This window comes from Meleagris gallopavo, chromosome 7 (genome assembly GCF_000146605.3).
Source record: "Meleagris gallopavo isolate NT-WF06-2002-E0010 breed Aviagen turkey brand Nicholas breeding stock chromosome 7, Turkey_5.1, whole genome shotgun sequence".
Classification (NCBI taxonomy): Eukaryota; Metazoa; Chordata; class Aves; order Galliformes; family Phasianidae; genus Meleagris; species Meleagris gallopavo.
In genome coordinates, this window is record NC_015017.2 from 22,525,224 (window position 1) to 22,551,852 (window position 26,629).

Here is a 26,629-nt window from a genome sequence, read left to right on the forward strand (position 1 = left end):
GCGTCCCGGCGGACACAATGGGCTTTATCCGGGCTCGCGCCTCTCTCCCGCCCGGCAACGCGAGTTCGGGATTCGTGTCACACGCTGGCGAGGTCCCGAGTTAATTAAAACTCTGCGTCCCCTTGCAGATGGCCTTCTGGATACTGTGATCCGCAGCGGAGATAACATCCGATGTGGCCGTACGCGCGCTGTGATTTCTTTCTCTCCGTGTATGCACCGGCGCAGCCCGTCTGAGTGTGAGCGTGGAGGCCGGCTGAGGAGGAAAAGGCTCTTCTGCGGGATCCGCTCTGCACGGCGTTGAAGGGTGGCAGCTTGGTGCCTCTGAGTTTTCCTTTCCGCTCCTCGGTAGCTGAGGGAGCTGCTCTCTGACGATGATGAAAACTGAAGGCAAAGGGGAAAGAACTTTAAGAAGTGCTTCTCCTCACCGAAATGCCTACAAGTCTGACTTCCACGCTATCAAATGCTCTTTTGATGGAGTGAACAGTACCGAAAACATTTCCAACAAAACGGGTTTGCAGCAGAAGCTGAGCACCTCTTCCAATGGGGGGGGAAATGATCCGCACAGTCGAGGTAGAGCTGCCACTTATGGCAATAGAGTTCACAAGATCAAAAGTATGTTTCTGCAAATGGGAGGCTCTGCTTCCACACCCTCTTGTGAAAGTAGTCCACCTGCTGAGACGAAATTAATCAGCCGGGCCACAGCAGCAGAACATGGGCCTTCTCCAGGTAGCACATCTTTCCTCATGATCCAAAAGAACAATCTTCTTAATACAAATACTGGCCCCAGCAGCAGTCCTGTGGATTCGTCGTCTGTGCCTTCTACTGCTGATAAAATCCTACGTAGCAATGATGAGGCAGACTTGGACAAAGTTGCCCTGGCAGAAAAGTTTTCGGAGACCAGGAAGCTGTTTGAGAGAAATATAAAACAACGAAGCTCTGTGGACAGATATTCTCCCAGCAAATGTGAAAGAAGTGAAGATAAGAGGAGACATGGTTCAGCTTCTGATTGTAGCGGTGTGGTAGACCACTTCAATTTTAATACAGATGTGAGTCCTTCAGTTGCGCTGGATAAGGTTGAAAATCAAGGTAGTGAGCTGAAGCAGCAGCATCCCAATAATGGTTCCAAAACCTCCTTCTTGAATGCTGGGCCCATTTCTAGGAGGCTGGAAAGCTTTCTAGGTGACAGTGATACTGAAGATTCCAAAGAAATTTCCAAAAATGATGACCTGAATCAGGGCTCTTTGAGAAGCCACTGCAGTTTGGATTCATCTACTACTGCTGAAAGAAGTCCAGAGAAGATTGCATCCACCAAAGTGCCTGTGATAGACAGAGGTGGGCTGAGTGAAGTATTTGAAAAAGACAAGAGAGAGAAAGTGGTACTGGAGAGAAGCCTACAGGATATGAGCAGTATATCCAGTCAAGAGGCAAAGTGGAGAACAGAGACTATTTTTTCCCAGGTTTCCCCTGTTGAGGAGACTTCTGTGGAGTTGTCTGTGCAAGATGAAACCTCAGGGCATGGAAAAGAGGGTTTGGATAAAGGTCATGTTGTTAATGAGGATCAACCACTCAAATATCAAATACAAGAAGGGAAGAGGAGCAGCTATTCCTTGGATGTAGTAGAAGAGTTTACAGAAAGAAACGGAACCAATCAGGAAGAAGTGAGAGATGGGATGTCTGTGAAAGATGGTCCAGTTCAGGATGTTCTACAGCAAGAGGGGGATACTGAAGAAGAGGAGCAAGTAGTAGAAAAGGAGAGGGACGGCTTCTGTGCTTTTGGAATAGAAAATGCAGCTTTTGATGATTATAGGGATACAGAGAACCAAGACCCTGAAGACAACGAAATTTTGGAGGAAGAGGAGGAATATATGTATGACAGTGAGTACGAGGAGTTTCCTGGACTTTCTGAAGAGGAAGATCCTGCGCCAGACCGAAAAGTCAAGTTCTCAACAGCTCCTATCAAGGTATGTACATTTGAATTTTCTTTATAGGTTTGTTTTGTTTTTCTGTTTTGCAATCCAAAATACCCAGGAAATATATTTTGGATGTGTTTTGTTTTGTTTTCAAACCTGTAAAAGCCCTTTGGATAATGTAACTACGTGGCTTTTACTCTAAACTGCTTGGTTTTCTGAAAAAGACAGAAGTGGAAGTTGTCACAAGTGATTTCTAAATCACAGCAGTTTCATGAGGTAGCATAGTAAAGCACATGAGATTTATTGCTTAATGAATATCTTTAGGAACACTAACTTTTAGAAAAAAATTCAGACACGTGGCCCTTAATGCTTGATTTCATTTGCTTAAAATTGTGGTGTTGCTCTGGAAAGAACTGTTTTAGTTTTACTTTTTGTACAGAATTTTTAAAAATAATCTTCAGATACAATTTCAAATGTTTTTTGACTTTGGTGTGGGAAAATATCAAATTACTTGTTCCTATTATTTAAGATTATAGACTTTTTTGCAATATTACCTATATATAGAATATTTATTAAAATACAAGTAATGTCTATAATATTTATATTGGCAGGGTGAATGTTCTCTAGGAGTACTAGTGTGATGAATATTTTCGAGTCACTAAATTGTGGAAGTCAGTGTTAATAATATAATGACTTAATAATGAGAAGCTCTGCGAGTTAGAGTGGTAACAAATTGAGAAGATGGAGGGTTCTGTTCTTCAGTCACCAAAAACACCCACAGAATGAATGAAGTCATTCTGTAGTGCAAATCCTGTGTACCTGTAGTCTTGTTGCTGACTGTGGTTATTCTCATCCCACCTGAAGTTTGAGAGGACTGGGAGATGAGGAACAAGATGGAGTGGGAAGCTGTCCAGGCTTTCTCAACTGTATTTTTTCATTCATGTAATAGTAGAAGAAAAAACATCATCTTCAATAAAGCAGTTTTTATGCTTTCTCTGTACTGATGAGAATGACGTAAAAACTTTGACTCCTGTACTTCTTGCAGCATGAAGCTCCCAGTTTGATAAAGATAGACCAGTGCTGTCCCAGAAGATGTTTGTGTATAGCAAAATCCAAGTTTTGTTACTTGTGGTTTCTTATAGTCCTGTAGGCAGGATGGCTTTATATGGCTTTCTTGTGGCTGACGCTGTCTCAGTGGTGACCTGGAGCTCTGAAGGGGGGACAGTGCTGCTACTGGGAGCTGCATAAGGAATGGGGTGAAGGCTGCTGGAAAGCCAGAGGGCACCAATCCATTCTCTGTGTGCTTCTGTGCATCAGTGTCCGAGAGGAGTGCAGCAAGTCATCTGCTAGAAGTGCTCTTTGGTTTGCTGGTGCATGCTGTCTTGCTGTAGGCTGCGTCTGTTGTTGCTGAAGTCCTACAGAAGCAGTGATTGTGACAGGCTTTTCCTGCATTCTCTGTTATGTCAGTGTCAGGTTTAGTTCAAAGCATTAATAGGAATCTGCCAGCTGTGATGGGAGCTCTCCTGTAGACAAATCTCAGGTTTTGGTAACCAGTGCCCTTTGACTGTAGCTGCTTCTATGAAGGCCTTCAGAACCAGCCTCTGCCAGGTTATCAATTGCACAGCCAAAATATGGATTTAGTAGCAACTGTTAGTATTTTTGTGTTAAGATAACATGGTTATTGCCATAATACCTGACTTTGGGATTGACAGAATAAATTATACTTAATAGCAGTATGAGCAGTGAAATTTCTCTTTAGATCTCTTTTTGTACAATAGGTTTCTTGTTTGGCTTTATGGATAGATTTTAGTGCATCTTAAGTTGAAAGAGAAAAATCCCAAGTGGTTTTAAAAAAAAAAAAAGATGATTTCTGGCCCCCTGCCACAGCTCCCAGCAGTGCCATAGTGAGAACTGTATCCAGCTAACTTCCTTCAGCTTTATTTAGACAAGTAAGCGTGACTGAAATGTGAGTGTTGTTCCAGCTATCCATGGCCCTGGAAGAGAAGGCTGTGTTTCTCCCCTTCCTAGACCTTCCTGCATGGGGCCAAGCTGGAGTTGGCTTTTTGGCTGTTTTCCTTTGGTGCTGTGGTCTGGCCCATCCTGCTGCTCTTCCCAGTGTAGCTGTGTAGCAGCTATAAAGCAGCCAGCTCTGTGTTTTACAGCTGCTATGCAGCAGCCGCTTGAGGTGGAAAATTCAAAACATTCAGAAGATGTCTGGGGGAGAAAAAGCGTGTTTTAAAATAGTTGAGTTCTCTGCAATGATGGATCTGTGACCGTTGCATTTGATAGTCTCAACACAAATGTGGGATATGGTGTAGGTAATGGAGAGAGTAATATCTGTATTGAGAAGTTTCTTCTCAGCTGTGATATTGACAGGGCCTTTGAGTATAAGAAAGAGATGGGAGCTCCCAGAGGATGTGGAATGAAGCTAATACTGTTAGCCCTGTGTCTGACCTGTGCCGGAGCTGCAATTGTTGACAGCTGTAGTGGGCCTTAAGAACACGTAATTTTGAACTGATAATTTCAGGAATGATGGAACACTTACATAAATACTATGTTATTTGGAGTCGCTCTGTGCCTGTGAAAATGAGTGGAGATGAGATTTTTAAAATAAAAGCTTCAGTTCTGTAGAAGCTGATGATAAATGTTGGGAAAGGTTTCTTACTTGACATAGGTGACATGAGTGCTGCTGTGTGATCTCTGCAGCCCTTAGGGAGCACTGTGGCTCAGTGATTTGTTTTTCCTGCAGTTGTGAAGAAAGTGACGCTGTGCAGTTACTAGCAGAACTACACTGCCAGATTGGGTTTGTGTTGTGGTACATGGGCTTTTTTAGCCCCTTGTTGCCACATCTGAAGCCAATAAGGAATGTAAAGTACACTCAGCTGTCCAAGGTATCCACAAGCGTGCTGTATTTGTCCTAAAGTTTTCTAAATAAGCCACACAACTGATCAGCAATACGAACAGTGCAAATAACGTCAGGTAACTGTGCTGTCATCCCTTTATACTTGTATATGTAGAGATTAAGCTCACTCTCAATTATGTGATCACCTTGAAAGGCTTTAATTAACACAGATGTAATGACAGAGTGCAGTTTGACATTTGTAATCCTGAAACTTTCCATTGGTAAAACAAACACTCATTTCCAAATTGGCTTCTTCAGCTGTCTTTACCTCTGACCATATCAAACTTTGTCCTCAAAACCTTGAATAGCACTGTGACTAAGTTCTGTAATGATTTATGATCCTTAGAAGTTCTGTAGCTCTGATAACCCAAAAAGATAATACAGCTACTATTCACTTCCGTAGGTCTGTTTGATTTGCAGCGTTAACCAGTTTAAGTTGCATGGTGGTGTTTGTCCCCAGCTCTATGAATAATACTTTATTTCAAGAGTAAGTGAAGAACCAATTAAATTAAAAATAAAACCAAACTTCATAAAGGCTTTTATATTTTGCTACGGTTGAGCGTTATTTTTTTTTCTTATGTGAAGAAATTAAAAGCAGTCTCATACTTTGTGTGTGGTTCTAACCAGCCAAGTATCAGCTGCTCTTGAGGGAATCTGCAAATCCTTCATAATATTGCCATTTGTCTCACACATCAAAATAGAGCTGTTCTGTGTTTAGCTGGGATACAAATAGCAGTCTTGTTCAGCCTGGCACACTGTTCGATCTTTTTACTACAGAACTGCTTACTGTGGAAGTTAATGAAGCAGTAAATGAAGATAGGCTTGAGCTAGATTTAATGTGTAACAGCCTATCTATAAATGCTACCATTTTTAGGAGATACACAATTTTTCTAAATCAACTTGTGCTCTCCCAATCATTGTTTTAACAAAATGTTGTGGAGTAGTGCTTCAACATCATACATCCCTTGGCTTTTGAACTGTAACTTCTACGCTTCTGGATTTTGTACGCAGAAAAGAATGCAAAATCCATTAACTGGTGGAAAATGCCCAGACCCTGGATAGTCTTCAGTTGTCATTGTAATTAGAGAGTAATTGATGACTGCATGAATGGTCGACTGTTTGTCAGCCATTGAAGCACTTCAGTAAGATGCTTGTGTGGCATTAAGAGATTGGTATATTACATGGAAGTAGGTTGATTTAGGAAAATAGAAATTGAACTTGAGAGTAGACGAACAGAATTGTCTGGCATGTGGGAAGTCATCTACTTTTTCTTGGCAGCGGCAGTGTATTTCCATCAGGCTTTGTTAAAGATCTTTTTAAGGATGAAACAATTTACAAATTTTAAGTGTTTTGAAGCTCTGTTTATTGCTTGCATCGGTGTTCCAGCACTTATATTTGAACAATCTTGTCCTACAACAACTTTACTTTGTATTTTTATCTCAAACTTACTGTACTCTCCACAGTAACATTCAGTCAATTTCTTCAAAAAATACCCCTGGCTTTGAGCATGGTTTGGTTGTGTTTTGCTTGCATCTGGGAGTGCTGCATTTCTCTTTGACAGATTTAGCAGTGTAAGAGGTTAAAAAACCAAAAGCATGGTATGAACTGGAGGAAGAAGTTACCTGTGAAAATATGATGGTTTTTTTAATTCTTTGTTTTGTTTTTGTTGGGTTTTGGGGGGCGAGTTTTGTTTATTTTTTGAAAGGTAACTTTTAAACTTTTATTGAAATTTCAGTCATCTTGGAAGTCAGAAAATATTTCTGAAGCACAAGTGCATTCAATTCTGCATATAGATTCATCTGGTTTAAGAAAATTCTACATCCAGTATTTCTTATGCATTTGTGGTCTTTATTGAGACCTTTTGTTTCTATGACATTTCAGCTTTCCATAAAGAAGTATGCCTTTCTTTGGTTCTTTTTTTTTTTATCAGAAGTGTTTTTCTATTTAGATTCCAGGAAATACTTGATATGTGTGTTTTACAATGGTGGATTTGGCATTTCAGGAGTCTTTGGGAGAGAGGCTGGTGCCGAGGTATGGGACTGTACATAAAAATCCAAATCTGAGCAGAAAAAGGAAATAAATTCTTTTTCTATCTTGCCTCATTGCTGAAGCAGCTTGTCTCTTTCTATTTATATCTCAGTGTATTTTTGACCAAACTATTCACTGAATGCAGTTAAATGGCACACTAGCTGTCCAATTGGATGTAGCAGACAAATAAGAGGACGTGAGGTTATGAGTTTTCAGTCCTTCCACCTTTTAACTTTCTAGCAGTTTCATCTGGATTTGATGGAAGAGAGAGAGAGATCTTTAAAAGTATTTTTTAAGTATTGGCTGATCTTGAGAAAAATTGGCACCTCTAAAAGAGTGTTGTGGATTGATGTCCTCAGTGGTGGCAGGGCTGCAGCTTTATTTGCCATTCTATCTGGCTTTGGTAGCTAGCAGTGCTGTGCATGCCGTGTCTTGTTGGGAGAGCAGCGATGGGTTAGAGAAGGGAGGAACGGCTGAGGTGGAGTCACTTGTGGGTTTCACTGGAGATGTAGTCCAGCCAAACGTGAGGTGGTGACACAGGAGGATGCAGGAGTCGCAGGGGAGGTAAGGCGATTATGCAGAGTGTGGGCAGATAGGCAGACTTGTAGGAGACAAGTTCATTAGCTCAACAGTTAAGCATCTTTGTGATGACTGCTGCTATTAGCAGCTGAGACTACTCAACCTAGACTGATGTGAAAGCACAAGCAGGCAATAGCTGAAACTTGTTCATAATTTACTTGAGAAATGGAAAAAAATAAATTGTACCTTTTGTATCATTCTAAATAGAACACAAATTGACTTGACGTTTCAAGTATCTTTGGAAGAGAGACCAGTGCTAGGTGTGGGATGGGACAGTGGGAACATAAGATTGGAAGGAGGAAGAGAGTGAGACAAAACAGTGTAGTAGGTGTCATGTCAGTGACTCCATGTCAGTGGAGTCATGAGGGAACTCATTAAGCTTGTCACAGTTCTTGACATGTTAGTGCTGTTCAGAAATTCTCAGTATTTGTGGGTTTTAATCATCTGAGCAGGAACTGAATACAATGTGACCAACAGCAGAACAATAATTATTAGGTTAGTTTTTATACTTAGGCTTGATAGCAGAGAGCAAAGTAGTTGTGGTTAAATCTTTGCTTAATAGACTTGCTTTCAGATACATTTTAATTGACGTTCTGCTTTCAGCATCATTAGAATTCATTTTAAGAGTGGGAAAATTTCATTACTGTAGTTTTGATTATCTCAGATAAGTTGATTCAGATGTTCCCTTTGCTATAAGGTTTCATAAATAGGAGTCCTTGTACTGTGAGTATCTTGGGTTTATTTGTGAATTTGAGATGCTTGCAGAATTGAGTTTCAAGTTGGAATGACAAAATATTTTGTCACTTAACTGAATATTTTTTGTATGTTTGATATGGACTGGGATGTCTATTCTCTAGCCAACAACAGATGAAACAGCTTACTTTGGATTTGGTGGGTTGATTCCCCTTCTCCCTCATTAAAAGATTGGGAATTGCTGGAAAGATTGGCTGGGAAATACAGTCTGTAATTGCCATACTTGTTCTTCTTTAGGCAGAAAATTTCTGGATTTACTTCTCCAAAATGTGGTTGGAAAAGCATTCCATGGCATAGAGGAACATCAGCTGAAGGGCTGATTTACTTAATTTGATAAACTGGAAGTATGTTCCATACTTGTTATTTGTTCCATGTGTTTTATTTAGGAACAGGTTGAAATGAGTAGTTGACCATTTTCTAACATGCAACTGTGAAGTGTATGACCTCGGGAGAACTGAGGTGGAGGTGCTGTGGGGCAGACGTGCCAGCCTGGGCATTCAGTGGGGCTGAGGAGACAGCACAGGCAGGGGATGGAAATGCTAACCAGGATGGATGATGCTGGCTGAATATGCTGGCTGAGAAATGTTGTTTGGATCTGGAGCAAGGCTGCCCTTACACCTTTATGCAAACTAACTTGGTGGTGGTGTTGGTTTGGTGTGTTTGCTTTGTTAAATTAGTTTAGCAGAGCCACAGGATTAAGCAGGTAAGCGCACAGCCCTCCAGTCCACCTGTTTGGTAACAGGAAATGCTACATTGAATGGAATGATTTGTAGTGTCAGCCCATGTAACGGGTACCAACTGTTCTGAGTCAAACCTGAATTTGGTTTGTTACTTATTTTTCAATAAAACCAGAAAACAGACCAGGTATCTCTGTTTTCTGGTCAAAACATCTGATAGCATGAAGTGATTTAAAACAGATAGTCACTCATCACTTAAATAACAGCCAAAAAAAGGTAACCTTGTAGCTTTTAGAAACAGAGGGAATAATGTAGTGGTAATGTGATGTCTATTCCAAATGGAGAGGGAGATTGTAAGAGTAAACTGCTAAGTGTAGGTATACTTCAGCCTGCTTGAGTGCTACTGTTTCAAATGATTATTCATGCTTGCCTGGCTACTTCAGGTCTTACCGGGCATCCCAAAGGCCATCCTGTGAAAAAGCTGAAACAGTTCATCATTAGGCAATTTTCCTGAAACCATAACTTGAATTTTGATTGTGTGGCTTTATTGAGTGTCAATAAACTTGAATGGTCAATGTAAGAATTGAATTTCAGAGGACATATGAACCAACTGCTTGAGTCTTTGCTTGGCAAGATTTCAAGGTGCAGGTGTCAGTAACACTACAGTGCCTCTCTCCCAATTCATTACGAGTTACTTTAACTGCTGTCATAGGTTATGCTTCTCCACAGATATTATTGCATTAGAATTTAAAAGTGATGTTGAAATTGCTTCTATTCTAATGAGTTGGGAACCCTTTGAGGCAGTTGTTGATTTTTACTGTTTAATTGTGTTTGTAACATTATGCTTTTGATTGTGCAGAAACAAATCTTTCTACTAGAAATGAATATAGGTGTGGAAGTCTTTGGGCTGTGTTCTGTGACTTGACAGCAGAGATTTGTGCAAGCAAATCTTCCTCATGAGTTTTCCTTCTTAAAGAAATGCCATCCTGCTAATATGTGTGTAGTTTATGAGGAGGACTTCTTAAGCACTTCTAAGACTTTGAATTGTGAGATTATTGTTGTTATTCTGTGATAATGCTGTTTTCTGTGACAGCACTGAAGTGTTATGATGGAAATTTTCAGTTCTGTATGGTAGCAGTAACTGAATGGTAACATCTTTTAGCCAGAGATTAGCTGAGTTTTGCATTCCAGAAGTGATTCATTTTCCTGGCGTAATAAATGCAATTTGTTCTGTCTCCAAATATATATATATATTTGTTCTTCAAGGACTAAGTGTATATTTGAAAATTTCCAGGTATGTACCTTTGCAGTTGAATTAAAGTAGTCCTTAAAAATTCAGCACTTTGTGAGAACTTTTTTGGATTCAAATTATTTTTTTATTCATTCTGAAGAAAAGAGGACTTGAGTGTAAAAGAAATTATTTCTTTCAGATCAGCTTTCTTTCCACTATTCATTAGCTTTACTGGGTCCAGAAGGTATCAATGGTAGGTTAACCAGTTAACCTTCTGGAGATGTAACAAGATAAAAGACTTTCAAATTCACTTGGTTTTCTATGGTGTTGAGACAATAACTTGTATTTGCTTAAGCATCTCTGTTAGAAATGAGTTGAGCCCAAGATCAGTTGGCCATGCCAGAGCTGGGAGGTTGGCCAGTATAACCTCTGGAGGTTCCAACTCATCCTGTCAACCTCAAGAAATGGAGGTTCATGCAGTCTGCAGGTATCTGTCAGTAAGTACATGCTGGTGTTGCTGCCAGCCAGAGCTGGGTAACATCATCAAAGCAGCCTGGGGCAGTGTGTTACAAACAACCAGCTTACCAACCTATGATTATTGTTATAACCTGTAACGTTGTAAAATGTAGATCAGAATTGTTTGATTAACTTCTGTTAAAATCTTGATTGAGTTTTATGTAATTCCTGCCTTTTGTTCTTTAATAATAATGCTTAATACCAGCTTGGTCAGACAGCTTAATGTCAGAGTCCTCAGTGCTGCTCATTTTTAAAAATGAACTTGTTCTTGGGAATTGCCATGCTATTTGAAGGTATGTTGGAAGTTAAATATTTATACAGTCCAGCAGCACTAAGGAAGGTAAACACAAGCTATCTACACTTTGTTAAATACTTGTTTTCAGTAGTGTTTTGGGGTGTTTTTTTTTATAATGGTTAGCTTATTAATAGCCTAGTGACACAATTATCATCATCCTGACTTCTAAAAGAAAAAAAATTATTTAAAAGAAATACTGTTGTGGGGTTTTTTTTGTCTTGTTGTTATTTTCTTTCTCACTCATAATTTTTTTTGTCTCTAGCTCGCAGTGCCTTTAAAATAGTAAGATTAGAATTTCTTTTGTTCCTAATGTGTTTGATTCAGTGATTAAGCCTGCCAGACACAGTGCAGGGATGAACTGTGTTTAGCTTTCTCATCAATCTTCTAAACTCTGTAACTTGTAATTTATGTTATTTATTAACCACATTTTAACTGTGTTTAATACTGCTTCTGCTGCTTGGCAGAAAACACTCACCAAACAGTTCTGTGTTTTTTATGTTAATGTCAACAACTTAACCATTTGGTCTGCTAAAAGGTAAATCCCGTGTTATGATTCCTCATGTACACAGTAAAAACGTCTGCCTTTTGCCCTTGACTATGGGGTTTTTACTGTGCTCTTGCTTTTCTTCTTGTCACTGCGACATTTGTCTTCCAGTTGTATGTCACTGGTATTGCTATTCTTCTATTTATAAATTCATGTTTTCCCTCAAAATGATTTTCAGTTTTCATTACTTTTTAAAAACAGCTCTGTCTTCCCTTTATTGTGGGATTATGATTTTTAGAATGTTATTTAAGTGGTCATGCATAGTTCCCATCTGTCATTTTAAGAGACAAGTACGATTTTCTCTCTTAATAGATTAGTCACAATTGATTTCAGATAGGTTTTTCCTCAAGGAGCTGTTTTGAGGATGTGTTAGTAGTTCTTCATCTGCATTCACATGTCTGTGTCATTTTTATACTATGTATAACAATAGCAAATATAACTCAAACCTGCTTTTAAATTCTATGATCTGTTCCAATCAGGTGACGAATTGTTACAGTGCATCAGCTTTGCATCAACTTGGGCAAATTCCATGAGACACTCAAGTACAAAGCTATTACTTTTGAGTTGGAAAAATATTTCATAATTTTTAAAACTTCCAGACGGGCAGCCTAAAGCATGAACTGTATGTCATTCAGTCTTTTTAAGTAGTGTAACTTTATTCCCCCTGAATCTCCAGCAGCCTCCAGGCTGTTGCTGCAGGTGGTGGTCCTCCCTTTGCTGGTGACTGCACGCACCATCCTGTGCTCTGTGTGTGAGAAAATAATTAAAAAATAAAAAAAAAAAAGATGGTCAGTGTCTCCCAAATAATTAGTCATCTTCATTTTTGTTTTTACTATTCATTTTTCATGATTACTGTAGAATCTCTCTTACTACTTTGGAGACATTGATTTTTATTTATGTATTTATTTACTGGGGAGGGGGAGGGATGTAAAGGAATCAATTTAGACAGGTCTTGCTCCAAAGGAAAACTGTACTCCATGAAACTCAAATTCTTCTACTGTTTACTGTTCTGGAGAGCTAGGGGTAAACTAATTCAAAGAAGTCTATCAACTTCTTTCTGGTAGTGGTAAAATAAAGCTTCTTGGATGGCTTTCTTTGTCTACGTTGCATTTTTTTCTGTAAAGATTATAGAATAGGGAGACCCTCAGTGTAACCATTGTCTATCTGTTGCCAGTTGTTGCCCTCTAGTGTCTGGATGGTAGTCTGGAAGAGTTTGTTGGTTTATTTACCTGTATACAAGACCTAGGAAGATTCATTTCCCTGTTTACGAGAGCCTTCCAAGAAACGAGACTTCTGAGAATGAGTTTCTCCTGCTGTCTACCAAGTGGATCTACTCTTGCTTGCTGAACTACTCCATTAAATCCATAGTCATATTTTGTGGCACACAGCAGTTTGTGAACAATTCTCCAGCTGTAATCTGGAGGTGCATCAGGAAGGTTGCCTGTGCTATTTCTGAGTTATTATCAGTCTTTTGGTTTTACTTTTTGGTAATCTCTTTTTCTATGTCTGAAGACATAACACTGTATACTACCGCATATAAATTCACTGGCAAAATGTTATTACTATCTAATTACAGTTAATCCTGTCATATTTACATGATTTTAGGTAGCTATCGAGTGTGAAAATGCAAAGTTGCAAAACCTTAGTAGGCCAGTGTAAATGAACTTTGTGTCAGCACTATGCGTTCATGATTAGGGAGATTGCAGCTGCAGTTTGTAACTGGTTTTGTCTCGCAGGGATACTGAGGACAACACTCAGTGCCTGCAAAAAACTTGAGCAGATAAACCTTGTTTTTCCCATAGCTGAAGAGGGGGAATATGACTTACCTCTAACGTATGGTTTTGTGTGTGATTAATGAACATGCTGATAACTGAAATTAAGCATGTTGCATGTAGCTCCTTCTTCTTTCCTTGATTTGTCTTAATACTCCTTATTCATTTTGTTGTTTATTTATCTTTTAACAATTCAGAAATTCAGTTGGAGTGACTACTAAAAATAGTAATGTATGTAACAAGGCATTTCCTTTGCTTGGGTATCCATATGATTCCCTGCAAAATCAGAAATTTACATCTGGTGGAGGCTCTGTAATTGGCAGATGGTTTGGGGGAAGGGAGAAACAAAGGATTTGGGGGAATGTAGTCCTAAAAATTAACTCTGTAGCAAAAAGAGATTATGATTTCCTTGACTTCTTTTATATAGTTGTTATATTTACAAAGCAAAAAGTGTTTAAGTGATTGTTTTGAAACTTCTGAAATGTTGTTATGTAACTGGAAACTATATTGCAGCAGTATCCATTAAATTGATGATTGTTTAGAAAATGGGATCTCTAGAAATACCACTTTAATTTCCTTATGATTTTTCTTTCATTACATCATGTTTGGAAGGGACTGAGAAAGTACTAAGCTAGTTTTTTTTGTCACCTTTCTTAGGTTTTCAGTACTTACTCAAATGAAGATTATGATAGACGTAACGAAGAAGTTGACCCTGTGGCAGCCTCAGCTGAATATGAACTTGAGAAAAGGGTGGAAAAAATGGAAGTATTTCCTGTGGAAATTGAAAAAGGTGTGAATCAGACCTTGAATATTAGAGATACTATGGGAAGAAAAGATAAAGCAATTGTAAACTGTATTTTTGCTGCAATTGGTTCTTGAATTTTTGAATGTAGGCTGCAGCTTTCATCCATAGCTATTCTGTTGAATGTAATGACTTTTAATTGAACAGTCCTCCATTAAAGACAAACTGTCATACCTAATTGAAGTTAGGAAGGATACATTAATGAGCAGCTGGTCTGCACCAGAGTATATGCAATTCATAAATCTTTGAACTCAAATTCTCTTTCAGGTTCCATGAAACTTTGAATCTAATAGGAAGTCATAACTACAAAACATAAAAGCTTTCAGTAATATCTGGACTTGAAAAAAAATCTAATGTGTTATATATTTATGCGTTAAATATTTATTCCTAAAATGTGTGCATATTTTTATCTTTTGCATGGAATGACTTGAAACACTTCAAAACCCCTCACTACTGCTTAGTGTTGTATCATCTATTATGTGGCTAATATTAAATATTTTAATCTCTTAGGTGACTGTGGTTTGGGCATCAGTATTATTGGAATGGGAGTCGGTGCTGATCAGGGGCTGGAAAAACTGGGCATTTTTGTAAAAACAATAACAGATGGTGGAGCTGCTCAGAGAGATGGACGGTGAGTTTTCCACTGAATTGATTACGGTTTTCTGCACATTTCTGACTGATTCCAGTCATTTTCATCTGATATGCCAAATACTGCGAATAAGGCTACAAAAGCTGACTTCAAGTGAATAAATATTACATTGCTGGTTTATGTTAAATTTTAAAAATGCAATTATTTTACTTAATATAGGACATTTTTCAAGAGGTTTTCTTACAGCATGTCTGAGAAAATTTTAGAAAATGTCCACGTATAGAAGTGCTACAAAATCAAGCTTGCGATTTAGAATCAATTCAGTGTGTGGATAGTATAAAAATATCAAGGCAAACACTATATATAATTTTTAATTGCTGATAGGCATAGTAATTAAGGATCAGGAGATTAGTTTTAAGCAATGGAATGCTTAGTACTCAAAGTTTCTTATTATAGGTAGTAGGGAGTTTTAAGTGAGATTACTGACATGATAAATATATCTAGTCAAATATTTTTGTTGAACTGATATCTAAAGTATTTATTTTTGCAGAATTCAAGTAAATGATCAGATTGTGGAAGTTGATGGCATAAGTCTAGTGGGAGTTACTCAGTTCTTTGCAGCCACTGTACTCAAAAACACCAAAGGCACAGTGAGGTATGTGTTGTTTTCTAACAGGTCATACCTTCTGTTTAATTGTAGTTTTTCATTAATGGGGACTACAAAACTATAGCTTGAAAATTTTACAGGAAAGTTCCTGAGGGCAGTAGTATGACAAACTAACCACTTAAATATCTCTTAAGTTTTTGCTGCAAAGTAATTTGTTTTTCTTTTGTAGGTTTCTGATTGGCAGAGAGAAGCCAGGGACTCAGAGTGAAGTAGCCCGCCTCATTAGTGAGACTTTAGAGCAGGAGAGATGTCTGTATGAGCAGCACTATGCTCATGATGATACAGAGCAGGTAAAACATCATATACACACACATATGTTTAAAGCATACGATTACTTCTGCAAATGGGTTGAATGTTTTTTGAATCAAGTTGAAGCAAAAAAAAAAAAGAAGATAAAACAGGCAAGCTTATTAAAAGAGAAAATACAGAATTAATACACAACCTTTATCAAAGTATGCAGTTATAACTACTTGCTATATTCACCAATAATCCAAAAGATATTTTTAAACACAAGCTGTGGATTTTGTTGTCCGTGGCTTACTTAACTCTCTTTTGAGGAATTTTGATGAAAATATTTGCAAATCTCCTTTAAAAGTTATCACAGATAGAGGAAAGTAAATAGGATTAGTAACTAGTTAAGAAGTTTTGCAGTTCTTTGCATTAATCACAGAACTGTAGGAGTTGAAAGGGACCTCTGGAGATCAAGTCCAATCTCCTGCTAAAGCTGGTTCCCTACAGCAGGTCCACAGGTAGGAATCCAGATGGATCCTGTATATCGCCAGAGAAGGAGACTCCACAACTACTCCGAGCAGCCTGCTCCAGAGCTCCATCCCTCTGACAGTAAAGAAGGTCTTCCTTGTGTTAGTGTGAACATCCTGTTTTCTGGTTTCTGCCCATCAACCCTTGTTTGGGGGGAAGCCTAGGTGCCATGTGCTTATTGAACAGAGCAGACCCAGGTTTCTCACCCTTTCCTCATGTGGGAGTTGCTCTCAGGCTCTTAATCATCTTTGTCATCCTCCTCTGACTCTTCCTAGAAAATCCCTGTCTTTGTGTTATAAACTGTGTATGTTATTGGATGTCATGTTTTTCTATTTTTTTTTTTTTCCAGGATGATGAGTATGATGATGATGATGATACTTATGAATCACATTTACATGAAAAATCTGTGGAAGTTTTTGATCTTCCTGAAAACGAAGATATCAGTTTACCACTGGATATGGATTCAGCACAATCTCTTCTTAAATTTAAAGAGGTATAGTAGTAGCAGTTTTTTTTAACTATTCTTCATGATGTACTAGGGAGAATCTGAATATTATGAGATTTTCATGTCCCTATCATTGTGGTTTTGAGTTTATTTTCCCACTGGCAGCAGTAAATTTCTCTTACAAATGTCCCTTTAAACATAGACTTCCCACATCGCGAGGGTTGCTGAAGTTGATGAGTCACCAACTTCTAAGTAGCTGATTCTGGAGATAGATCTGATTTTGGTTCAGAGGGTTTTTCCAAGTTGTTCCCTCTGTTGCTTGTTGTTGTTGTTTGTGTTGCATTTTGGTGAGAAGGGGAAAGGTTGGAAATAAAGAACTTACTTATGAACCAGTAGGATGTTCCATTATATGATTCCCTACTTGACACAATTGGAAAACTGGTTTCCGTTTTCCCAGTGGGTTTATTAAAGAGCTTATTGGGCTTATTCAGGCCTGTGGATTATATTCTGGGATTTAAGCGGTGCACTGTTTGCCATGTAGGGGTCTGTGGTCTTTTTGGTAGCTTTAAGTACTTGTGACTTTCACTCGAGAAGAAAAATACACTGCAAAGAAGCTATCTGGTCTCAGCTTGGCACTTTCAGAAGCTGTTTGTACATACTTATTTTTATAAAAGATCAATATTTGCAGACCTTCTCAAGTTTGTTTTCTGGATAATACTGATGTTGAGAAAGTGATCAGCAGTTTGAAAATTCAAATAGAGAGCATTTACATCTTCTCTGTGAGAGACACAGCTGCTATGTATGGCATCTTTAAAAGTGTCATATTTACTTGGGGTCCTATTGAATTCCCAGCTAGAATCATTACCACACTGTTATTAACATAATTTCAGTTATGGATTTTAAGTTACATCTTAACATTTTAAGATATATCTATTTTAACATTCAGTATATTATGCCTTACTAAAAAGTAAAAAGGTCCCTCAGGGTAATAGATGGAAAATTAAATATAAGAAATAACTGACAATTGTCAGAAAAACCTTTACACTCATATGCATGCTGTTTCCTTGTCACGTTAAAAGTAATTTTTACATTTGGTTCAGGTGTAGCCTTTATCCATCTGTAACTATCCTATGAAGATTTCTGTTCTCAAGTACAAAGCTTACTTTCAAATCAAATCTTGTGTATTTATTTGTCGGTGCTGATAAGGTAAAAATAAAAAAAGATACTGTTACGTTTTTACTTGATTCTATGTACAAGTTGTTGTCATAACTGCATTATTGCCTTCTCATTTTCCTAGAACACTGAAATGTTATCTTAACCTCCTCACTTATCTAAATGTTAAAAACTCAACATTTTTTCTATACTATAGGTGATGATGAATTTTTACTTCTTTTTTTAAGTTCATGATTACTTCTTCTATAGTTGACAAAGAAATTATCTGACTTCTGAGGGAGATCAGACAAATACTTAAAACTTGCATTTCAAGTATCATTTCCTGTGTGCTCCTGCAAATTTCTATTTGTTTGTTTCAGCTGCAGTTAAAACATGCAGTAACAGTTGCTGAAGTGAATCAACTGAAGGAGAAGGTAAGTTTTCAAAGAATTGTGACTGAGCAACTTTTTTTGTTTGTTTTTTAATTACTGTTTCTAATAGCAAATTTTACCAAGAATAAGCTGAATGCAAGGGACAGCAATCTGTTTTAGGACTGAGGCTGTGTGTACTGTGTTCAGCAAGACAGGTATTTCTGAAGACCTATCCTCAAATAGAGGCTGGGAAAAGTGCCATTTTAAGATGAATGCTTCAGTATTACTGCTTACCATCAAACTGAACTTAGCTGGCACTCTATAAAGCAAGATTGCAACCAAGTGAGAGAATATTTTCAGTGCAGAGAACCTGTTTTTTTGAGTATAGATTTGGTGTTTGTAGGTAGTGGTTAGTGCCTGACTTCCTGTTACCAGAAAGTTATTTCTGTTACCTTCTTTCCCATCTTAACCTCTCCAACATTTCTGACCACCTTTGAGGAAAGAGATTTTTCCAGTAGGGTTGTTGTTGTTGTTGTTGTTTTTCCCAGTGAGGATTGATTCAACACTTCTGAGTTATCTGAGAAAAGGTTTCTTGTTATTTTTGCCACTTTTTCCATTGATGGAGTCTGTTTCTAGAAATATTTGCTGTAGATGAGCAGCTGCTTTTATTCCATTACCCTTCAGTGTTTTCTTAACAAGGAATGTGTGCTCTAGGATGAGTCACACTATGCCATTGGAGGGTGGCAGGAGATAGGGCAAAGATAAAGCTTCAGATTGCAATAATTTGAATAACAGTATCTACTGGAGTTTTTCCTGCACTTTGCAAAAGTTTAGAGCTCTGAATGTAGAGAATCACAGCAGCTGAAACTTTGTGTTCTTATGATAGTTCTGATTTAACTTTCTGATGGTATTTCTTGTTGCAGTATTCCTGATGGTTTGGTAAAAAAAAAAAAAAAAAAAAAAAGTTGGTATTAGTATAACTCTTTTGCCTCATTGTTTTTTTAAATTCACTGTATGTTTCATCCTTTCAACATCTCTATTCCATCAGGAGGTGATCTGATTTCACAAGCAGCAGTTTCCCTAGTGCAAATAGTATCCCCAAGATAGGTGGCCAGGCCCAGAGAACTTCACATGGATTATCATTCAGTTATTCAGTTCTATAACATGACTGCTGTTAAGTTGAAGGGGGCTTTTTTCTTTCCTTTGTTGAGGGATTGCTTACTTTTCTTGTTAGTTATCAATCCAGGGGTATATAATACTTTGTTAAGGTGCCCTTGTCTTATCAAACTTGCGGGGAAGATCTACTGTTCTCATTAGCTATATTAAACAAGCTGTTGGTAACAAAGTAGTACCAAGGGGAGCTTGTCTTTATACTGTTTCAAATACATACAAGAACATTCACTGCCAAAAAGCATTTTGGAGGGGAAATTGTAACTCCAACCATTGAGAGTGCCATATTGATTGCTACAAAGAGTAAGAAATCGGTGATGTTTAGTACTAAATGCCATAAAAATTAATTGGATAGCTAATTGTTTAAGGAATTTGTTAGGTAAGATACTTCCTTCAATACCATTTATAGTTATGTAATCTAAGGCAAGTTGAAAATTTAGCAGTAAGTAAATGCTGGATTGCAACTATGTCAAAATATGTTGTCCAGGGATGGTAGGAGATGGCAAGTTATTTAAGAAGTCAACATAAATAACAGTAAAGATTTTACTAATTTTAACTCTTTTAAAAGGAAGCAATGCTAATGAGAAAGTAGTAAAAGACACCTGAGAGTTGAGTTCTAAAACTTACTTGGAGTAGCAGGGTTTGGAGGAGTTGATATGATTTCTTTATAAGTTCTGTGTTGTTTTGATATTATTGATATTGTTATTAACTGTTCTCTACTAAACATGTACTTTTTGTTTCATCTTTTAGTTTAGATTACTTTATTAATTCTTAATCTTTTTAGTTAGAAGTTGTTGAAGCAGAAAAAAATGAATGGAAATTAAATAGAGCCCAACTTCAGCAAAACTTAGAGGAAAGCAAAGAGAAAATTAAGAAGTTGGAGACATACTGGTTAGAAGCACAGAGTTTGTGCAAAACAGTAAATGAGCATCTTAAAGAAACTCAAGAACAATGTGATGCCCTTGAAAAGAAATACAACAAGGCCAAGAAACTGCTCAAAGATTACCAACAAAAGTAAGTAGGTCTCTCTTCCTTTCTTGTGTATTTTGTGCATCATGAGGAAAAACTAATAAAAATATGTAAAGATGTGGTTTGCTTAACACGCTTTTTGTCATTTGGCAGTGGGCTTTACATGCACAATTCTTCCATACCTTCAGTCAACTTCTGAAAAGGTTTTTCAGAAGTTTTGCTGCTGCTTTTGACTCTACCTTGCAGGAAAAAGTAGCTTTTATTTCTATTTCGTTATGGCAATCATTATTCGTTTTTAGTATAGCCTATCATTGCAATTTCTTTAGGAGAAACCAAGTAGAAAATTAAAATATTATTTACTTCTCTACAAAAAAAAAAAATCTACCATAGCTTTTGGAAGGAAGATGCTGTAGTACACTGCAGGTGCATATGTTTGTAGAAGTAAGGTCCAGTTATTAGAGTTCTGCATATATTTGATGTGCAACTTGGTTGCCAGTTTTTGAGGCAAAGTATTTCTCTTTCAGCCCAGAGTGAATTAGTGTCATAAATGATTTATTCTGTGAATAAAGTAAATATTATATACACAAATATATGCATCACTTTGTGACACTGAAATTAATGAATCTATGACACAGTACAGATTGATTTTTTTTTTTCAATGTACTTACTAGCAGAAAGATTTTTAATAAATGCAACTGGGCATATTTATTTTCTGTATTTTTCTACTTTTCTACATACTATTGTTTCATATATATGTATGTTCTCTTTCACCAGAGAAATAGAGTTTATGAAAAAAGAGGAGGATCATTTAAGGGTACTTGAAGAGAGAGACCAGAAATATGCAGAACAGCTGAAAATGTATCAGGAAAAGGTAACGCAGTGTTATATTTAAAAACAAATATCTGCATTCTTGAGGATTTGTCTCACCTCTACACTTCAATTCTTACAGATTTCAGAGCTTGAAAATAAACTAATAGTTTATGAGAAGATGCCATATATGTTTGGAAGTGGGAGTTTATTGGAAGACGGTTGTCAAAATCCAAGCCAGCATAATGAGCAGTCTAAGATGAGAGAAGAGAGTGAAAAAGAAACAGAATCAGTACAGGAAAGACTAAATTCTTCAGAGATGTTAATTTCTGGTAAGCAGGTGTTAGATCTTTGATTTGCACTTAACAGAACTTAGGGGGTGTTAATATGTGTGTGGTGATTTCTTTATTTAAAAAACACCATAATCTTGCTGGATAAGAGGTCCTCCAACATTTTCAGAATTTCCTAAATGCTATGTAGAATATGGGAGGGGGGGGGAATGACTATCTTTACTTTTCCTCATATTCTCTAGTAGTGAAACCAATAATATTAGCAAGGCTAAATTGTTGACATACTTCAGTTTAAGTCCAGTTCTGCTGGTTGTAGAAAGTTTTTATATAAACCATAGTTCATGATTTAAGTTTTGTAGTAATTTTACTCCCAGAATTTTATCAAATATCAGACAGTGTTTCAAATGAGACATATATTTTGACAAGATTTGGTTGGTGCTTATGTATTTTTTAAAGGATCTTTATCTCAAAAGAAAGTTCATTTGGGGCATAAATTCTCATCAGTTTGAGAATAAAATTAAGTATTCAAGACATAAATACAATGATATCCTGACTGATTTATTTAAGAAAAAAAAATTGAAGAAATCTGGTTGAAATTCAAATTAGTTATTTTTAACCACAATGATAAAATATTACAGCACTATAAAAGATGGTATTGTCATATATTAGTAAATCAGAATTATTCCATCTGCTGATTAGCTTCTGAATATTTTTCTGAACTGTAGGTTGGAGAACTTGCATGCTAATACTCTTTTAAAGAAGTACGTATTTGTTACAGATTTTGATGCTTTTGTTGGGGATACTCCCAGATTAGACACCAGTGCCCACAAAGCAAAAGCTCAGCTTGCTTTGAAAGTAAAACGCCAGCCACCTTCTCGATCAAAGCTGAAAGAATCTCTTGGGGCTGGACAACAGACTGCAAATATACAGGTACCAATATGAGTAGAAAACTGGGCATTCAAAAGCCTGAACATATATTCAGTTTTACTCGTCTTCTCAATTTGAAGTGATGTCTAAGCTTCATTCAGACTGTGCCAAAGCATGAGATTTTTATGCTGTGTGTCAAGTGGAAAAGCCTTATTCAGGTTCATGTATGTGATCTCTAGCAAGTTTGTTGTCGCATAGTTAGTTTGAAGTTAGCAAAGAGGTATTCAAGTTTACTGTATGCTGTTTTTACTGAAAAATTCTGACATAGTACCAGTGATATATTGGGGAACATGCTTATTTGTGCTGCAATCCCTTCGTCTGAAACAAGCTATCAATAATTAGAAATATTCTTCAAAAACTAAACTTTTCCTGAAATATTTTATTCTGTATGTAATCACTTAAGTCTATAACAAAATGTAGCAGTAAAATGTTCTACCACAATTTGTGGCCCTATCTAACTTTTGTCCTTCTGTCTGGACTTAGATTCCCAGTGGTGCATCTAACAATACCTACTTCTCTCCTCTGTTTCTATTTCTACTTATACAATGGTTACTTTTTCTTAGCGTGGTTTTTCATTCATAATAATTGTATCAATCTAGGACTTCTCTTGGTGGTGTGCTCCTTTTTGTGTGTCCCCTTAACTTTCAGCGTTCCCTTTTTCAGACGTCTTGGTTGAATTTAAACTTGGGGACTTTGGTTTTGCAATTTCATGAATTCTGTATTTGATTTTACTGACTTTGTGTTTTCATAAAAATATATAGCAGCATTCTCATTCTATTTGAGAAAGCTGAAAGTTAGACGTTATAAATTTTTTTTCAAGGATGTAATTCAGTGTTATGAAATAGCAGTGTAACACTGATAGCTCTTAAAGTCTCTATCTGTATTTTTATTTCTTCTCATTCATCTGCTAGCAGTACAGAAAACCAGAAAAGTTTGCCTGTAGTGTGATTCTATTCTAGTTTTCTTTGACAGAAGATAATCATATGGTCTGTATTTATGTTCTCTCTGAAGATGGCTCTTTTCCATGACAAGCCTACCATCTTGGCTGGTATCATGATTAAGTACTTATCCACACATTGGTGTCATAGCCAATAAAATTCTAATTGAAGTAGATTCCAGGCATCAACTGTTAGTCTCCTTTAATGGAGCAAGTAAAAGAGAAGAGGGGGAAAAAAAAAACCAAAAGCAGCTGGTTCATGAGCTTACAGAGTCTTGAAGAGTTTTTAATGTGAGAATAAGCACGAGTGCAGGATGTGAACGGGGGAAAACAGTTGTAGATACAAAGGTACATAACTGGTACATGAGAGAACCTGTCACAGAAGGAGAATTACTTGATTTCAAAGAGTTTTAAAACCAATTTGGAATAGGCAAGATATACTAGAATCTTTCTAAATTGTATAGATAAAGGTGATCTGGAATGTGCAAAAGCTTATAGAAGCCTATAAAACTAGCTTTATGTCATTTAGATGCAACTCATCAAGCTAAAATTGTAAGTATTTGTAATTTTCTGAACTGAGCAAGTTTGTGCATAACATATAATATCCTTAAATAATGGTAAAAGATTAAATGAAAAATTATAAAATTAAATGATTACATATCACATTTTTAAAGTGACTTCTGAATTTCTTGAAGGATGAGGATTCAGAAGATGCTATTATCAGCAGAGAAGTTTCTACTCTGTGTCTAACGAAGATCTCAGAAATAAGTGAAAAATTAACTCTGCCTCATTTGGATGACATAGAGCGAAAGAGTGATAAGCCTGAACAAACACAAAGTACAGAAAGTCCTTTAGAGTCAAGTCCTTCTGCTTCCACACATTCTTCTCCAGTACACAAACCAAATAGTGAAAACAGCACAACCACCACTCATTCACCTACTCCTGAAGAGATGGCTCCAAATTCTCCTCAAGGGTCTACCAAGAACGTTAAGCAAAGAGAAATAAAAGGGAAAGGAAAAGAGGCCAAGGGTAAGACCTAAGATTTTATTGTTATTTTAATACTTTGGAATAGCTATAGTTTTAGAGATAAATTATTATTGAGCAATAAACTATTTAGTAAGAAAAGGAACTGACTACTAATTACTTGTTCTAAACCCATTTCTTAACTCTTCAGGAAAGTCTAAAGTTAGCAAGAATGTATGTAAGACCATTTTATTCTCTTTTATTTGAGTTTCCATTAGATATACTGAAGTGAACATAGTTCTTTAAATGGATCAAAAGAGGAGGAAGTACTAACAACTGTTATTATACTGTTATGGAGAGACTGCCATTCATAGTATTCAAAATCTGATGATTAGTAAGAACAAAACAAATAAAAAACACAGCAATTTGCAAGTTTTTAAGGACTTAAAGGAAGTTAAAACTGAATGTTTGTCCACATAATGTCACGTTTAAGCCCTCCAGCATGGACATCAAGATGGTAACTTTCTCTTGTCAGCTCTACCTGAGATATGAATTTGTTTATTGTTGCTTGCATTTTATATATAGCAAGTCAGTTCCTCTTCTTTGAGAAGAGTGTCTGTTGATGACAAACAGCAGCTTTGGAAGCGGAGCCAAATTCTTGGCCTTTGCCAAGACACTACTGAACTAATGTAGTCTGTGTTAAAAGAGTTGCTTTTGAGAATAGTCAATAGACCTGCAAAATCACTTGTGTATGTCCATTAAATATGCTGGGATCAGGCTCCCTTAAATGTCTGAAAAATTTAAAATTCATTTAAATCACACTTGTAAGATGTTTTGAAATCTGAATGGATGTCAGCCAGACGTTTCAAGGCATTCTGCTAAGGACTAGAATTTATTTTTTACTCTATTTTCATGTACATGTTTATCAGAGTAGTATCAAACAATAATATCAGTGTAGTATTTTTTGTGTAAATAGAATGTAAAAAATATTTGAATATTTAAATTTCCTGAAAATATTAAGCTGATATTCATAAACTCTTCCAGTTTAAATAAATGTCTTTTTTTTTCATGGGAGCACTGCATTGCTTTTGCTACTTACGTTCTTCATCTAGGTCTTAATCTTAGAATACTTACTTTAAGCTTCCATTCTTAAAAGATCTTGACTAATCAAGGATCTTGACTATTATTTATGTTGTTTTCAGTTTATCACTACATGAAATTTTCAAATATTAGGATTGCTCAAACTAAATTCCAAATTTGAACAATCTGTAAACATAAATTTTTATGTAAATTGTTATAAGAAAAAAAAGTCTAATCTTCATCTAGCATGAGCAATAGTGATTGCACAGCATATGCCTGTGGTATTAAATGAACAAAAGAAGGCAGAGTATTTAACAAAGACTAAGTAAAAGTTCCTTTCTAAGTATATGTTGATATTTCAAAAAGCTGGACAACTTTACATTTTTGAAGTCCGATCTAAAAGGCATTTACAGAATAAATGTAAGCAATTATGCAGTTGATAACAGCTCAAACTACAAACCTAAAGAGTCTAAATAGTTGCCTTGACATAAGATAGAGGAGAGCTACATCACAGATTATTTACAGTCACTAAAGGTCCTCAAATATTTCTGCAGAACACTGGCACCATAAGCAACGTAATATATGTTTGACTGATATACAGTTCTCAGCAAAACTTAACATTGGCCTTTTTTCCAGATGTGATGCGGATGTTTAAACAACATACAGATCTTGAACAATGCAGCAATCCCCGTAATGTTCATCTGTCTTGTTTCTCACTAGGAAGAGATTAAAGGGACTATGATCACTGTACTCACTACTAATCATTGTTTGATAGAACTATTTGGCTGTTTTTTTTCTCATAAATTACAAGAAAAAGGGATCAGATAACAAATGTAAGCTTCTTAATGTATCTTTTAGAATCATTGGATTATAATTGCTGTCTTTACTGTACAGCTCAGACAAAAGTTTTCTTTTAATACCCTGGATACAAGATACGTCCTACTTTCCTTATTTCATATCTCTAGGATATAATCGTCGTTAGAAATTGTCTCTGTCCTAGCTTATGCTTAAAAATCTTCATAATGCTACTCTCCATGTTTTGGCTAGTGTGCTGGTCAGATGTGCTTTCTGTAGCTAGCAGCAGGCATACATTAGCCCAAGTTCCAAATAGCTAGCCTGGACTAGCTGCTGACCCAGGAGGAGGGAGAGAAGTGTAGAAGGACAACTAAATGTTGTAAATACTGTTACTCAGGTTTTAGGATCTTATTTATTTAGAAGCATTTTCATCATGAATACTTGAAACTTCCAAGTATTTTTAGAAAGTTTTTATTTTTCACCCCCCTATGGAAAACAGAAGAGAAAAAAAATGAAGACAAAACAGTAGAGGCAAATGAAGGAACATCATCAGGGAAGTCCAAAAGGCGATTTCCAGATTTTGGGTAAGATTGATTTGTGTTAGTTTGGAAATCAATGGCTTTCAGTGTTGCTTTTGGGTAGCATCATATTCTCTGAAAAGAAAACGTTCAGAAAATCTTGTAGTGCTGATTCATGGAC

At 36.7% G+C, this 26,629-nt stretch overlaps 1 protein-coding gene across 2 annotated transcripts in view; it reads left to right on the forward strand.

Moving 5' to 3' along the window:
• The first annotated feature begins 36 nt into the window (after positions 1 to 36).
• Positions 37 to 26,629, forward strand: part of LOC100551262 (neurabin-1-like) — a 36,911-nt gene continuing 10,318 nt past the window's right edge. The window contains exons 1-13 of one of the 2 annotated variants that reach the window (XM_010713750.3): positions 37 to 1,961; positions 13,865 to 13,997; positions 14,520 to 14,640; positions 15,149 to 15,253; positions 15,435 to 15,555; positions 16,374 to 16,517; positions 18,002 to 18,055; positions 19,947 to 20,176; positions 20,906 to 21,002; positions 21,081 to 21,270; positions 22,007 to 22,158; positions 23,788 to 24,121; positions 26,430 to 26,514. In XM_010713750.3, the coding sequence (XP_010712052.1) occupies positions 372 to 1,961; positions 13,865 to 13,997; positions 14,520 to 14,640; positions 15,149 to 15,253; positions 15,435 to 15,555; positions 16,374 to 16,517; positions 18,002 to 18,055; positions 19,947 to 20,176; positions 20,906 to 21,002; positions 21,081 to 21,270; positions 22,007 to 22,158; positions 23,788 to 24,121; positions 26,430 to 26,514 (3,356 nt within the window). In that variant the 5' untranslated portion in view covers positions 37 to 371. The remainder of the gene's footprint in view (positions 1,962 to 13,864; positions 13,998 to 14,519; positions 14,641 to 15,148; positions 15,254 to 15,434; positions 15,556 to 16,373; positions 16,518 to 18,001; positions 18,056 to 19,946; positions 20,177 to 20,905; positions 21,003 to 21,080; positions 21,271 to 22,006; positions 22,159 to 23,787; positions 24,122 to 26,429; positions 26,515 to 26,629) is intronic. The other variant, XM_010713751.3, reaches the window with a different exon arrangement.